At 55.4% G+C, this 14890-nt stretch overlaps 5 protein-coding genes across 5 annotated transcripts; 3 read left to right on the forward strand and 2 right to left on the reverse strand.

The window, feature by feature from the left end:
* Positions 1-2: 2 nt before the first annotated feature.
* SRB4_3 (RNA polymerase II mediator complex subunit) lies at positions 3-2895 on the reverse strand. Its single transcript, XM_066121650.1, has 3 exons — positions 1909-2895; positions 1461-1846; positions 3-1392 (listed from the first exon to the last, which is right to left on the reverse strand). The coding sequence occupies exons 1-3, from the start codon at positions 2184-2186 to the stop codon at positions 185-187; spliced, it is 1872 nt and encodes a 623-aa protein (XP_065973267.1). The 5' UTR covers positions 2187-2895; the 3' UTR covers positions 3-184.
* On the forward strand, positions 2575-4115 carry J3458_019715 (uncharacterized protein; the record flags this gene model as incomplete). Its single annotated transcript, XM_066121651.1, has 5 exons — positions 2575-2709; positions 2776-2817; positions 2879-3281; positions 3353-4013; positions 4091-4115. 5 exons carry the CDS (start codon positions 2575-2577, stop codon positions 4113-4115), a joined length of 1266 nt encoding a protein of 421 aa, XP_065973268.1.
* Positions 4116-4300: 185 nt separating this feature from the next.
* ADE1_3 (Bifunctional purine biosynthetic protein ade1) lies at positions 4301-5221 on the reverse strand (the record flags this gene model as incomplete). Its single annotated transcript, XM_007813048.2, has 1 exon — positions 4301-5221. One exon carries the CDS (start codon positions 5219-5221, stop codon positions 4301-4303), a length of 921 nt encoding a protein of 306 aa, XP_007811239.2.
* A 598-nt stretch (positions 5222-5819) lies between these two features.
* PFK1_3 (6-phosphofructokinase, alpha subunit) lies at positions 5820-9979 on the forward strand. Its single transcript, XM_007813047.2, has 2 exons — positions 5820-7851; positions 7918-9979. Exons 1-2 carry the CDS (start codon positions 6499-6501, stop codon positions 9085-9087), a joined length of 2523 nt encoding a protein of 840 aa, XP_007811238.2. The 5' UTR covers positions 5820-6498; the 3' UTR covers positions 9088-9979.
* Positions 9980-10251: 272 nt separating this feature from the next.
* On the forward strand, positions 10252-12918 carry J3458_019718 (uncharacterized protein). Its single transcript, XM_066121652.1, has 3 exons — positions 10252-11641; positions 11743-12515; positions 12668-12918. The coding sequence occupies exons 1-3, from the start codon at positions 11041-11043 to the stop codon at positions 12878-12880; spliced, it is 1587 nt and encodes a 528-aa protein (XP_065973269.1). The 5' UTR covers positions 10252-11040; the 3' UTR covers positions 12881-12918.
* Positions 12919-14890: the final 1972 nt, after the last annotated feature.

Here is a 14890-nt window from a genome sequence, read left to right on the forward strand (position 1 = left end):
TGCCTCAAGTCAACCTTCAAACAGGACACTCATCATAATCGTATTGGGTATTCTCATCTACAAACTACTTTGCTTTTCCATCCGTGGCCTCGAGGCATTGCTGACGCCATTTCTCCACGGCGCCGTGGATATTCATGGGCGAGTAAAACTCTTCCTCCTTGGCGGGGACCGGCTCGTGACCTTTCTAAGGCCTAAGCCTGCTTGTTTCCCGAGCCACCACGTCCTCTAGCTTTGTGGACTCGCTGTCCAGATGGGCCGAGTACGTCCATGACTTGGTCTCCCTCTTGGGATTGTTCGAAAAGCTGCTCGTCAGCACCAACGCGACGGGCCGCTCTGCAATCGTGAACTGCAGCGCGCGGGAATCGTCTTCGGGGTCGCGGATAGACGTGCCTCTCTGTATCCACTGCGGTGGATTCGGGGACGCGGATAAGGAGTTCAAGAAGTGGAGGGTTACGGCACGCTCGGTAGTGGTGCGGATGTAGCTGAAGAGGGCCTTGGAGCTGGAGTAGCCGTCTGCGTAGGGGGGGGAGATACCCTGCAGGGTGGAGGACGGGGGCAGGGCGACCTGATAGAATGTCGTGGTGACGGGGAAGAGAAACGTGCGGCCGCGGATGGTGAGTGATGCGTTGGGGAGGATGGTGAAGGCAATGTTGAACTCTATCGTCTGGAGGATGTTTCGGATGAGGGATTGCGCGGCGGCCAGCTGGTTTGGTCCCTGAGATGAGGGGTCGGCGACGGAGAAGTGCGTTGTTCTGAGGGTGAATGAGGCTGGCAGGCCGGACTTTTGGAGGGCCTTGGTGATGGAGCCGATGTAGGTTGTGCATGAGAGGATGGAGCGGCTGGATGCCATGCAGGTGACGACGGGGCGGAGGAGGGCGTAGGCTTGCTGGCCGCGGGAGCGGGAGATGTGCGGTGGTATGGGGCGGATTCTCATGAGTTCGTTGTATCGGTGGGCGTAGCTGAGGAGGACGTGGAGGGAGATGAAGATTGCTTCCGCAATGGCGTTGTCGGGTAATGAGTCGTCGGCCACTGGGCACGAATTGAGGGGTAGGAGTTCGAGTATGATCTTGGAGGAGTCGTCCACGGAGCAGGTTAGAGTTGAGCCTTCTGGTCGGACGCCGTATGCCGCCAACGTGCGGGCTTCGCGGGTCAGTTCGTGCCAGAGCTCTTGAGAAAAGATGGTGTTTCGGGCCTCAAGGACACGGGACTCCAAGGAGGTGTCGTCATGGGCGCGGCGACGGGGAACCGATCGGCCAACCACCTGGCCGTCTTTTTCGTATGTGACTACTAGTCCTTCTGATACACCTCCTAGCCGTCCGAGGTCAAGCTCTACTGAGCCGCTGTCGCCTCTTCTCATGGGGGCGAGGCCGTTGTTCTTGAACTCGGGAGAAGCTGGAATTCGTTAGCATGGGGGTATAAATGCCCAACAGGTAGGAGGACCTCAAGTTGAGGCGACTCGCCTTCTGAGAAGCCAAACTTTACGCCCAGAGTATGGCGCTCATGCGGTACTCTGCAAATAGACCAGCCAGGCTTTTTGACTGCCATGACGTCCTCCCAGTATTTACTCTCCGCATCGACCTCTCGTTGCAGGAACTTGCCAGCCTCGTAGGCGGCATCTCGCGCCTGGTTGATCTGCATGAGCGTCCACCCAGTGGCGACTTCTTCCTCCTCCTTTTCCTTGTTGGCGTTCAATATTGGTTCGTCCAGTTTATCGGCACCCAAGGTCCCTATGCCCACCATTTCTCGTAGCTGCTGAGAAAGGGTCAAGCCAGCCTGGGTTGGGTTTTGCTTCGATAAGAGCAGGGAGAGGGAATCGAGGGTTAGCATAGCGGTGTTGCCGGCAATCCTACGCGCCGTTGTTAGCCTTGTATTTTCTGTAGACTTAGGAACCGCATCTAAGCTACGCACTCTATATTCTTCAAGACATCCATGCGCACAGCGGCAGCATCTTTCACAGGCTCCTCGTCGTGGCCTAGGTCGGACATATCCACATCCTCTTGGTCGGAGTCGGCCCCATTGACGATTTGATTGGATTTGATCTCATCTTGAAGTTTGTTCTCTGTCACATCACGAAAGCCACCGGACTGTGTATTGACGCGCGCGATGAACTCGGCGAGGTTTCGGGGGGCCTTGTCAGCGACGGGGAACGGTCGCAAGGACAAGGGAGGTCCGTCGGGCGAAGCCATGGCTCAGGTCACCTTGATTGTGTAGAGGAGATGAAACAGCACATCCGGGGATAGTAAGAGGATCGAAATTGGCCAGCGGAGGGATAGGATTAGGTGTCGGTGGTTGATATGCTTCGAGATTCATGTTGCCTGTGGCGGTTGACATTCAGCCTTGCGAACTCGGGTGGTGGATTGCTGGCCACCTGGGCCCTTCAATTGACAAGCAAGCATCCCTCCCACAACATGACTCATCAGAACAACCGGTGTCGTTTTGTGAGATGCATGTGTATATACATGCAGCATGAGCACGTTTCTGCCCACCTTTTTCTCTTCTTCCACTTCGTTTCTTAATATATGTTAGTTGAATGCGGTCAATTGCATCAGATGCTTGCGGTATTCTCCTGAAATAATGGAGTCCTATCTTTCCAAACGTTCGGCAGCTTCTCTCGAGAAGCAAAGCTTACCCTGGAGATTTGCGCCCTCACAGACGTATGATGCTGAGAAGTACCCTGACGGCCTGATTTCATTCGGAACCGCTGAGAATGTAACATTTTCCTAATCAAATATCATTGCTGTCCTCCCGACGTGAAAATACTAAAATACCTGATAGAAACTAATTACCAGCAACGTGGAAAGCTTCGTAAATAGTGCCGTATGATCCAACCTCGCATTTTCCGCTCCAATTCACGTAAACTCACCACGACTGCATGCAGGTGAAATTCGAATCGCAGCAATTCACATATGGCTTCAGTCTTGCGGGCGGATCCCGCTTTCCAACAGCACTAGCAGTCCATCTCAATGAATACTTGAGGCCGTACACACCCATCACGGCCGATCACATCAAAGTCACCGGCTCGGCCACCCCAATGCACGAAATCCTTGCCTGGGGGCTGGCCGACCCAGGAGACGGAATCATGGCAAGCCGACCAGTATACGGGCGATTCGAGCTAGACTTTGGCAACAGAGCCAACGTCAGTGTCGTCTACGCTGACACCGACGCAGAAAATGTCTTTGACGAGGACGTTGTCGACAAATTTGAAGACGCGCTGGTCAAGTCCGAGGCCGCGGGTGTAAAGATCAGAGCCGTCCTCATCGTCAATCCTCACAACCCTCTAGGTACGCTGCCTTTCAACCCATCATCTCACCGACACCATCTGACTTGTCATATCGTGTTCCCCTTGGAAAAGGAAAATGCTATCCCAGAAACACCCTCGTCGCTCTCATGAAATTCTGCCAACGCCACAACATCCATCTCATAAGTGATGAGATCTACGCCTGCTCAACCTTCGACTCGGGCGAGCCCTCCGCCACAGAATTCACATCCATCCTTGCCATCGACCCCGAGGGCCTCATCGACACCGAACGCCTCCACGTAACCTACGGCTTCAGCAAGGACTTTGGCTCCGCAGGCCTCCGCATCGGCGCCATCATCACTCGTAGCAAGGCCGTCGAAGCAGCCATCCGGGGAGTCATCCGCTTCCACAACCCGGCCGGGCCCAGTCTTGCCATTGGCGCCGCCATGCTGGAAGACCGGAAATGGTGCCGCGAGTTTGTGGAACTCAACCGGGTCAAGTTAAAGGAAGCGTATGGCGTTGCCACGTCGGGGTTGAAGGACATTGGCGTGCAGTACTTGCCGGGGAGCAACGCGGGCTTCTTCTTGTGGATTGACTTGTCGCCGTATCTGCCGACCGACTTGGACGGCGAGCCGAATGCCGAGTTTGCCCTGGCCAAGAAGCTGATGGCAAATGGGGTGTTTTTGCATCCCAGGGAGGAACATTCACTCAAACCGGGCTGGTTTCGGATGGTTTATACACAGGATCCTGATATTGTAAAGGAAGGCATTAAGAGGTATTTCCGTCCTTTCGCTCTGCTCTGCTGGCTCGACTGAGGTGCCTTTTTGAATGGGGATTGCTGACCAGGCCTAGGATTAAAACGGCCATTTCGCAATGAGAACCACTGATGTTAAAGAGGGCCTGCTTATACAGCATAACTGGAGGTGGGCGTCATCGTGATTTATGCTATAGACTGCAATGGGAAAACAACGATTTAGAAGCAATACATGAAGACTCGAAAAAAGTTCATCTAATTATAATCATTACCCCATCACAGCCCAGTTATTTGACTTGCCATGGTAACTACTTGTTAGCCGCATCTTCAAACTTGGTACCCGTCAACAGGTAAAACGCCTCCTTGTATCTCTCTCCCGTAGCAACACAAATATCCTCTGGAAGTGTCACGCCCTCTTTGGCCTTCAGCCCCTCCTTGATCAACCAATTCCTCACAAACTGCTTATCGAAGCTGTCCGGCTCCTTTCCCAGCTCATACCCATCCTTTCGCCAGAACCGCGAACTGTCGGGCGTCAGCACCTCGTCCACGAGATAAATGTTGCCCTCGGCATCCTTGGCAAACTCGAACTTGGTGTCGGCAATAATAATCCCACGTTCCTCCGCATACGCAGCAGCAGTGTTGTAAATTGCCAAAGCCAGCTCCTCGACCTTCTTGGCAGTCCCCTTGTCACCAATCTCCTTCCACGCATCGTCGGGATGGATGTTCTCATCGTGCGCGCCCGCATCCGCCTTGGTGCTAGGCGTGTAAATGGCACTGGGGAACTTCTGAGCAAGCTGCATGCCCTGGGGCATGGCGAGGCCGTGAACGGTCCCCTTGGCCTGGTACTCCTTCCACGCACTCCCGGTAATGTATCCCCGGACAATGGCTTCGATTTTCAACACCTCCAGCTTGCGGACCTGCATGCTGCGGTTCTTGACGACGCTGGCCTCCTCGGCAGGAATGCCCGCAGGAATATCTAGGCTGATGAAGTGTGTGCGGAGGCTGGTAATACGCTCAGACAGTAGACGGAACCAGAATGCCGACATGAGCGTCAGGATGGCGCCCTTGTTGGGGATGCCGTTGGTCATGACGACGTCAAAGGCGGAAAGACGGTCTGATGCGACGAAGAGCAGGACATTGGGATCAGGGAGGCTGAAAAGATCGCGGACTTTGCCGGATGCGATTTTCTGCAGCGATGGCAGCGAGATGGTTGTGAGGGCCGCGGCCATGGTGACATGTCAGCCTTGGGGAGGGCGATTACAGAGATTCGGCTACAAGTACATTATTGTTAGATGTGAAGAAGAGAGAAGGGGCCGACAATCAATTACATGTAATTGGTGTATTTTTGTGCTTACTCACTGAGATCTAGACGCCGTCGACTAAGTGACATTCGTGATGGTCGATGAGTCGTCGTGTGGCCCTGGCCCGGCCCAGCGCGCGAATTTTTTCTCCATCTGATCCTTTGCAGATATTGTGGCTATTGGCTAACAACAGATCATGGCCCCTCATGCATTGCCGCTACCAGACACCCGGTTGACGTCGGTCATCACCGACCGGCAGAGCATCGAAACAGGCATCGAAACAGGCATCGAAACAGGCATCGAAACAGGCATCGAAACATGAGCTGATTTTTCACGTGGCACAACTCTTTATCGTCTGTCAATTTCTGCGTGAGACTTGAAGTGGTGTGAAGTGCAGCATTCCGTATGGCTCCAAGGCCACGCAATTGCATCTCGGCTTGTCAAGCGCATATCGATGAGGAGCATCTGCATTTACGTGTTTCAATATTTGCTCCGTGTTTGATTGGGAATGGCTGGTGAGGGCCCAGTGGACGGCAGCCAGAATGAGGCCGAGCAATGGTCCGGAGGTCCAGGGAATAGCGTCGGTGTTGGGAGCCCTTGAGGCGCACGCGAAAAAAAAAAAAAACACCTCACTCAAACCCATGGTTCTCAGGTGCTTCTGGTGGCGGTTTAAGCAAGTGGCGCCCCCGACATTATTGCCCTCGCACTGATCCGTCGTCACTGACAGGGATTCCCGTATGACGATGAAAGCTAATGCTGGTGGGAGCTCTCTAGCTCCTCTAGATGTTGCTTCAACGCAAGTTGCCGTAGACGAATGAAGTCATGTACCGTAATATATGTAGTGACATGTCACACTAACAGATTGCAAGCCACTGCCTTCCAGCGCCCCAGTGCCCAACTCTTTCTGTAATGGAATTGATAAATTGATAAGACGAGCCGTCTACTAGATGTCCAAGTGCCCCTCCTCAACCCTGCCTCGTGGGTGTCCTGTGGTGAAGCTTCTGCCCCTCATTCGCCCTCACTCGCCTCAACTCAACCACATGCAGTTTGACCTCTTCAAGACGACTACCTGGAGCTTTGCACGCCAGCAACCCGCCTTCTTTTTTTCCCGCCTCTGCCAAGCATCCCTTTGGGGTTTCCATTGACGCCGCCACCTCTTCTACCGGCCACCTCGATTGACACTGCCATTGATGTTGACCCCATAAATGCCTAGCGCGTCTTACCTACAACTCTTTGTTCGACCCATCGATACCCTCCTTGCGCCATTACGAAATATCCTACTCGCCTTCTGGCGGGCTCTCTTCCTCCGTCTCAGCTCGTCCGCCGCGACATCGACACTGACAAGCCCGCCACGAACACGCTCTCCAGCCATGGCCGCTCCAAAGAAGAAGATTGCCGTCATGACCTCCGGAGGTGACTCCCCAGGCATGAATGGCGTTGTTCGAGCTGTTGTGCGAACGGCTATCTACATGGATTGCGATGCCTATGCCGTCTACGAAGGATACGAAGGCTTGGTGCGGGGAGGCAATTTCATCAAGAAGATGGAATGGCACGATGTTCGAGGCTGGCTCTCCGAGGGAGGTACGCTTATCGGAACTGCTCGCTGCATGGCTTTCTACGAGCGACCGGGGCGCTTGACGGCCGCCAAGAACATGGTACTGAACGGCATCGACGCCCTGATTATTTGCGGAGGAGATGGCTCTCTCACCGGCGCCGACAGATTCCGGTCCGAATGGCCATCATTGCTGGAGGAGTTGGTGGCAGATGGCGAGCTTTCCGAGGACCAGGTTGCTCCCTACAAACACCTCAATATCGTTGGTATTGTTGGGTCCATTGACAACGATCTCTCCGGCACCGATGCCACCGTTGGCTGCTACTCGGCCCTGTCACGAATTTGCGAAATGGTCGACTACATTGAAGCTACTGCCTCGTCTCACTCCCGTGCCTTCGTCATTGAGGTCATGGGACGGCACTGCGGGTGGCTAGCTCTTTTGGCCGGAGTCGCAACAGGTGCAGACTTTGTCTTCATCCCTGAGCGTCCTCAAGAGCACGACTGGAGAAAAGACATGCGTTTGGTTGTTAACAGACATCGTAAGCTCGGCAAGCGGAAGACAATCGTCATCGTCGCCGAGGGCGCCCGCGACAAGGATGGCAACAAGATTGTCCCCGAGGAAATTAAGGATCTTCTCTCCGACAAAACGGAGGGTGGTCTCGGCCTTGATACTCGCATCACTACTCTGGGTCATGTCCAGCGCGGAGGTACGGCAGTTGCCTACGACCGCGTGCTCTCTACGCTTCAGGGTGTGGAAGCCGTTCACGCCGTCTTGGAAGCCACCCCCGACACCGAGACTTGCTTCATTGCTATGAACGAGAACAAGATTGTACGCAAGCCGCTGATGAAGGCTGTCCAAGAAACCAAGGAACTGGCCAAGGCTGTCGATGCAAAGGACTTTGAGAAGGCCATGTCACTGCGTGATGCCGAGTTTGCCGACCAGTACAATTCGTATATTACAACGACCAACGTCATGATCGACGACCACAAGCTACCCCACAAGAACGTGAGTGTTGAAAGTTGACATGACTCGTGAAATATGGAAATACTGACATTGGATTCCTTTACGTAGCGCATGAAGGTTGGCTTCATCAACGTTGGCGCCCCGGCCGGTGGAATGAACGCGGCGGTGCGAGCAGCCGTTGCATACTGTATCAGCCGAGGACACGAGCCCATTGCCATTCACAACGGATTTGCAGGCTTTGCGCGTCACCATGACGACAAGCCCGTGGGCTCTGTCCGACCTTTTGACTGGCTCGAAGTAGATGGTTGGGCGAGTAAGGGTGGCTCTGAGATCGGAACAAACCGTGAGCTTCCAGAAGAATCAGGCATGGAGCTCATTGCGAACTTGATTGAGCAGTATGAATTTGATGCTCTCTTCATTATTGGTGGCTTCGAGGCCTTTCACTCTGTGGCCCAGCTGCGAAAGGCTAGGGATGAGTACCCCTCACTCTGCATCCCCATCTGCCTCCTGCCCGCGACCATCTCCAACAACGTACCCGGTACCGAATACTCTCTAGGGTCGGACACGTGCTTGAATGAGCTCGTGAGCTACTGTGACAAAATCAAGCAGTCTGCGTCTGCCACCCGCCGACGAGTCTTTGTTATTGAAACGCAGGGCGGTCGCTGCGGCTACGTTGCCACGCTCAGCGGACTGAGCGTTGGGGCGTCGGCAGTCTACATCCCAGAAGAGGGCATTAGTCTCTCCATGCTGAACGCGGATGTCAACCATCTCAAGAAGGTGTTCAAGAACGACCGTGGGCAGTCCCGCGCGGGTCGTCTCATCCTGGTCAATGAAAAGGCGAGCAAAGTGTACGATGCCAAGCTCATTGCCAAGATCATCCGCGAGGAAGCTCACGACCGGTTCGAAAGTCGTGAAAGCATCCCCGGGCATGTGCAACAGGGCGGCGTTCCATCCCCCATGGACCGGTGCCGGGCGGTTCGGCTGGCCATCAAGTGCATCCAGCACCTGGAGGACTTTGGCTGCAACGCTCACAACCGCGTGAAGAAGGACCCCAACAGCACGTCGGTCATTGGCATCCAGGGCTCCGAGGTTGTGTTCACGCCGGTGAAGGCGCTGGAGGAGCAGGGCACGGACTGGCCCAACAGACGGCCCAAGGCTGCCCACTGGCTAGAGATGCGTGATGTGGTGGACATGCTGGGCGGTCGACCTGACTATCCCAGACCGGAGAAGAGTCTGACGGGGTTAATTGCCAAGGACACCAAGAGAGGCATTGTCTGAGAGCGAGGCGTTTAGTCAAGAGCGTTGGGAAGTTTTTAAACCTAAAGGAAACAAGTACAACTCGACTCGTTTTGTGCATTCATCTTATCGTTGGCGTTCTTCCTGCAGGATTGGTGTGCGTATGGTTTACTATTTATGATTCCAGTAGAGTTATAAGAACCTAGGTAGTCATAACGGCAAGGTACCGAATCTACTTTTTGAACCGGTACACTAGCTCCCGATTTTAGGATATGCATACCCAGGCTCAGACCATCTCTGTTCCGGCAGTAAAAAACTACTCTGTTCTAGCTTGTGCGGGCGTCAACAGCACAAGGGTCTGGTGCGAGGGGTCCAGATGTCAGCTCCGTCAGATATCTCCTGGTGCTTTACATGACGCCGCCTCACCATGTGACGACCAACTACCTAGGTAGTTACTCAGTCAGCTCAGCTGCCAGTGACGGCTGAAAAAAAAAAAAAAAATCAGTAGCATCCTTCATCCAAACTGGTCAAGTGATGGTCTCAACACACACCAGTCGTGGGGGATGGGCAAAGGCTGGCAACAGAGCAGATGACTAGAGTGGCCATTTCATTATTATTATGACTACTCCGTACATTGTGTTATTTTTCTGTGGAAACGGGGCCGATGCCCAAAGGACCGAGTACGAGCAGTTGTCATCGATCAGGAGAGTAGTGACCCAAACCGGCGGACGGGCACCAAGGCGAGGGGGGGAGGTGGGGAGAGAAATAAACAAGCATTACGGCATTGCGCTGTGGCTGCACAATTGCGTCAAAGGTCAGACGGAGCATTTTGGATCAGCGGCGGCCCCGGACCGAGTGCTTGAGTTGAGTTGGAGATGAGCGGAGACGTCGACTCTGATGAGTGTACTTGGCCGTGGCCAGAATTACAGAAGAAAAGAAAAATTACATCTTGTCGCTTGCCAAAGACTGTTCGTGGCAACTGGCCGGTCATGCATGCAGCTGCTGGCGGCGAAGCTGACGACTCGACCTGACAGGCATCAACGGCCCCCGTCAACACTAGACCTCTTTTTGAAACGGCCAGCGCTCAGGCGACGAGGTCGAGTGATTGGGCAGATTGACGTATCAATGCTGGCTGTCCTGGCCTGCGGGCACGGATTGACGCTGGTTTCTTACAAACATAAGGCGGCCAATGGCTGGCGTCAAGACCAGCAAGACGGCAGCGCGAGTGAGTGCTCGGTAAGGACGGGGGATGCATAGGGGCCGCGTACGTACGTAACTACATGGCTCTTTGTCTTGATCTGGCTCGCGACGTTTTCGACGTTTTCTTCTTTCTCCTCACTCTTGAGTCTTGACTCTTGCAACGACATCATCTGCGTTGGGCTCTGTCTGTTCTCGTCGCGTTGGGCCGTCCCGGTCCGCCAGCTCCACACTTCACGGTCCGCCCCTGCGGCCTCCCCGCGGGTGACGTCTGGTTTGGCGCTCAGTCAATGCTCTCTCTCGTCTGGTCCATTACATCGAACGTCCAGCCTCCTTCTTTTTCTTTGCCTATCCGAGCGGAGCGATACTTTCGCTCGTGAGCTTTTTCTTGCGCTAAAAGTTGGCCTTTGTCTGCAGGTGGTGCCTCTTCTGTCGACTTTTTATTTCCTCTGGACAGGCGCTGTTGCCTAGTTGTTGTCTCTCTCTGCCTTGGGACGTTTATGACGGCCTGACTGATCCACGATACGCTTGACGAGGAGTCGGCGCCTGCAAGTCGCTGCATCTCGACGGGCTGCCTCACCAGTCCTAGATCGACCAACGGGTTAAGAACCTTGGGCCTACTTGGACCAGTGTCACGACGCTATTTATTTTTTCTTTTCTCTGCTTTTTACCCTCCCTCCTCTCTCGACCAGCGAGCCACCCACTCTCTGCGATATATTTGCCCCTCATTGTCAAGACAGCTTGCAATCGGCCAGAACAAAGGAAAATCCCTAGTCGCCCAACGCCTCAACCGCAACCATGTCGCAACGTGGCGCCAGGGTCACCGACTTTGAGGAAAGGGACTATTACCCTGCCCCTCGTCGGTCCAGCGCGCGCTTCGAAGAAGCTGATTACCGTACCTCGAGGGTCATGACCCGAAGCCCTCCTCCTCGCGAGCGAGAGTCAGACCGCGGCATCTCGTTCCTGAGAGACGATGCTCGAAGGTCCGAGCCTGGACAGATGGTCCTTCGCAAGCGGGACGTGGAAACCTGGGATGTCCACCGGAGTCCTAGTCCACCCAGGGTCCGCGAGCAGCGCATCGTCCACCGACCGAGGAGTGAGTCGCCGCGTTATCGTGACCACGAGCACGAGCGTTCGAGGACGAGGGTGGTGGAGAGAGAACGGGAGAGGATCAGGTCGCCGTCTGCCGTGAGGAGGAGGAGCCCCAGCCCGGGCGTACGCTTTGTCGAGCGGAGGAGGAGCCCGAGCCCTCCTGTGAGAGAGCATATTCGCACGAGAATCGTCGAGAGAGAGAAGGCCAAGGAGCCGAGTCCTAGCCCTAGTCCCAGTCCGCCGCCCGTGATACGGGGACCGACTATCGAGAGGGAGGTCATCACCCACTATACCGACGTTGATCATGGTAACTTTAATATCCCGCCCCCCCCCCCCCCCCCCCCCCCCCCCCCCCCCCCCGGCCATGGCACCGCCGACAAGATTTCGAGTAATTGACACTGTCTCCAGGCGTCATCCGAGCAAGGCCGCCCTCACCACGACCGCACACCCACCGCGAGCGCGAGACGGACATTGACATCTCCCTCTCCAAGAACAAGACCGAAGTCGACGTCGACATCCACCGCTCCACCAGCCGTCACCGCAGCCGCAGCCACGAGCGCCGCCGCTCGCAATACCACGACGACGAAATCATTGTCCGCGACGGCATGGACCGCCTCCGCATCGACGACGGGCGCCGCTCCCACCGCCGCGCCCGCTCCGCCGCGCCCGTCGCGTCCCCCGTCGACGAAGAGGCCGAGTACATGACGGGCAGGATCGACGCCCGCGGCCGCATGGGCGAGGCCTGGCACGGCCACACCAAGGACTGGACCATTGTCGACGTGCCCCCCGGCACCGAGAGGGTTCGCATGGACGGCGTGGGCGGCGCCAGCACCGAGACGAACTGGTCCAAGTACAGCGGCGTTCGGCGGACGACCTTTATCCCCGAGCGGGACGGGCAGCTCGTCGCCGTGCCGAGGGAGCCGTCTCCGCGGCCGGCGCCCGTCCCCGTCGTCGCCGGCAGGGACCACACCAGCGTCACCGTGTACGACCGCGACCGCGAGATCGACGTCGACGTCGACATCGACCGGCGCTCGGGCAAGCCCAAGCCCCCGCCGCTTCCCGCACGCGACATGTGGACGGAGATTACCAAGGACCTGGTGTGCAGGGAGGCGATTGAGCACATGGGGTATTCGTACGAGGAGACCAAGTGGTTTTTTTACATTATGGAGTATTTGCAATATGTGAGTCCATCAACCCTCCCTTTTTTGACAACCTTTGTCTCATGTTCCCCCGCCTTTTTTTTTTCTTTTCTTTCTTTTTTTTTTGTGCCATCTTTGCAAAGGTTTGGTGTATTCATCAGGCGGCGAGGCTAATACCAGAGTTCCCCACGCAGGACGACGTCTTGCAGCTCACGCAGCTGACGGAGCGTATTCGACGCCACCGCCGTCACTACAGGGAGATGGAGTGGGAGCGCGACTACAGGGACGACTGGCACCACCGGTACCGGCGCCACCACCGCCCTCACTACGACTGGGATGACGAGCGCGTCAGGGAGCGCGAGGTCATATACGACTCCCGCGGGCCGTCGAGGGGCTACTTTCGATAAAAAGGGGCGTGGGTTTGTGCATTGGGGGGGGGGGGGGGGGGGGGGGGGGGGGGGGGGGGGGGTGTAATGTAGAATGTAGAGCGGGAGGCTTTTTCCTTTACGAGTATACGATGCATGCAGCGCGTGGCTAGGATAAATTGACGCTAGAATAACCCTTGCGCTGCGTCCGGGTGGTGGCTACGTGGTGTGAATGGCCTTGCACAGCCGAGCGAGGACGAGTCCCAGCAATACAAGCGAGGCATTGTGCCGCCAAACAACGCGTCCTTGGTATCGCGTACCGAATGTAAAGGCTGGCAACCCTGCGAGACTGCGCAACTAGACGCCACTGCATGGTCGGCTTTGGCCTGCCCAAGCGCTCTGCGTCGCGAGCGCTTCTGAACGACAAGACACCGACATCCAAGTATGTGTGTGTTGGGGTTGTAGTGCCGAGGACATGCCCCATGGGCTGGAATCGGCAGCTTGCGAAGTGTATGTCCATCCATCGAGACGTACAATAGACTGTGAGGAGCGCCCACTGGTACCGCTGACGGGCCCGCTGGTGTTCTGGAGGCTTAGATGTTGGCTCGGGGTGTAGACGGACCGATTGTCTTCGTAGGGAGTTTTGGATAGGGTCGCATGTTGGAAAGTACGGAGTAGTTATGCCTACTACATCTCGGTCTGCCTTGTCGCCACGAGGTAGTTGGTGGGCGGACATGAGGGATCGTAGAGAATAGGGGTCGTCGCTGAGCGGGATGGCTGCTCTGCGATGAGCCGTGCTCCGCCTGGCAACTATTCTATGCAATGGCTGTTTTATGCAATAGCTGCTTCCTGCGCAATACCTATTTCCAATGTAATCACTGTGCTCTGTGCAATCTCTGCGCACAATCACTGTTTCTGTGCAATAAACTGTACTCTGTGCAGCAACTGTACTCTGTGCAATACTTTCGGCTTAGCACACGCTGGAACGTGTGTGCGGAAGCAACTTGGTCCAATAGCCGGTTTGAACTACGAGTGGTTCGCTCAGACGGGACTGAGAAATCTCAAGTGCCATCTTGGTGTTTGCGTAAAGTGGTCAAGTACTAACACTACAGAAGCTATATTGACCCCGCGCCTCTACGGAGTAGTAGTGACCCTTTCAACTTGATTCCACGGTGCTAAGAGTTTGCCATGGCTACAAGCATAATGAGACCACGTCAGAAAAAAAAATTTCATATTGAAGCGGAGTCAATTTCGCGGACCCTTTCATTGTCTCAGCTGATAATATACTAATGAGCTAGCTCGACGTAACTAATATCTGGCTGGTTTGGGGGCAAAAGGGGGACTGTCATAATACCAAGTACAAAATTTGTGCTGCCTGCGCCGGTTGCCGTGGAAGCAGTGGGCTCGGCTGAATTACGAAAACAAATAGAGTCTCCGTAAGCAAACACATTGTTCTGACTCCAAGGAAGCTCATACGTGAGGAGTTTAGGGATGCCGGGAAATCCATTATGAAGGGGTTCGATACGTCGAAATCATATACCGAGTATGTGTGTGTATTGCCCACGCAGCAACTATCCTAGTCGGTATTAGATAGACATCAACAACAAAGGGCAGAGTAGCAAGAGCCTGCAGCTGGGCCGGTTCCCGAAACTTCGACCAGCCTTTGCCAGGTGGTTTCTGCCTTTGACCCCATGTGGGAGAGAGTCAAGTTGTCTGGCGGAAACAATGACGCGCTACGGGGACACAGTGCCCGCGAGTGACGGGGAGGTGGGCAGCGCTATTTTGGGGCTGACGGGCGCCGTTTGTTTTCAAATGCTTTTTTTTTGTGCGGTGCACTGGGCCACTGGCAACCGGGGGCTGCTGGCGGCGGGGAGAGTGGGCGGGAAAAAATATCCTCCCGCACCTTGTCTGTAAGGATGGCGGCTGTTATTGGCTGGTCTAGCCCCGTTTTGCAGCTGGCTGAGGTTGCACAGTGAGACATTCATGGCTCGCACGGGGTTCGGGCTGGCGGTTTGGCAGCATGGCATTCATGACGACGGGCTGTTTTGGGGG

The sequence above is a fragment of the Metarhizium acridum genome (assembly GCF_019434415.1).
Source record: "Metarhizium acridum strain ARSEF 324 chromosome Unknown scaffold_568, whole genome shotgun sequence".
NCBI lineage: Eukaryota > Fungi > Ascomycota > Sordariomycetes > Hypocreales > Clavicipitaceae > Metarhizium > Metarhizium acridum.

Coding starts and splice junctions, on each gene's coding strand:
- SRB4_3 (XM_066121650.1), bottom strand. CDS start 2,186: ATGGCTTCGCCCGACGGACCTCCCTTGTCCTTGCGACCGTTCCCCGTC. Junction 1,847..1,908: donor GATGTCTTGAAGAATATAGA/GTGCGTAGCTTA, acceptor AACGGCGCGTAG/GATTGCCGGCAACACCGCTA. Junction 1,393..1,460: donor AAAGTTTGGCTTCTCAGAAG/GCGAGTCGCCTC, acceptor AACGAATTCCAG/CTTCTCCCGAGTTCAAGAAC.
- PFK1_3 (XM_007813047.2), top strand. CDS start 6,499: ATGCCTAGCGCGTCTTACCTACAACTCTTTGTTCGACCCATCGATACC. Junction 7,852..7,917: donor ACAAGCTACCCCACAAGAAC/GTGAGTGTTGAA, acceptor TCCTTTACGTAG/CGCATGAAGGTTGGCTTCAT.
- J3458_019718 (XM_066121652.1), top strand. CDS start 11,041: ATGTCGCAACGTGGCGCCAGGGTCACCGACTTTGAGGAAAGGGACTAT. Junction 11,642..11,742: donor CTATACCGACGTTGATCATG/GTAACTTTAATA, acceptor CACTGTCTCCAG/GCGTCATCCGAGCAAGGCCG. Junction 12,516..12,667: donor TTATGGAGTATTTGCAATAT/GTGAGTCCATCA, acceptor TTCCCCACGCAG/GACGACGTCTTGCAGCTCAC.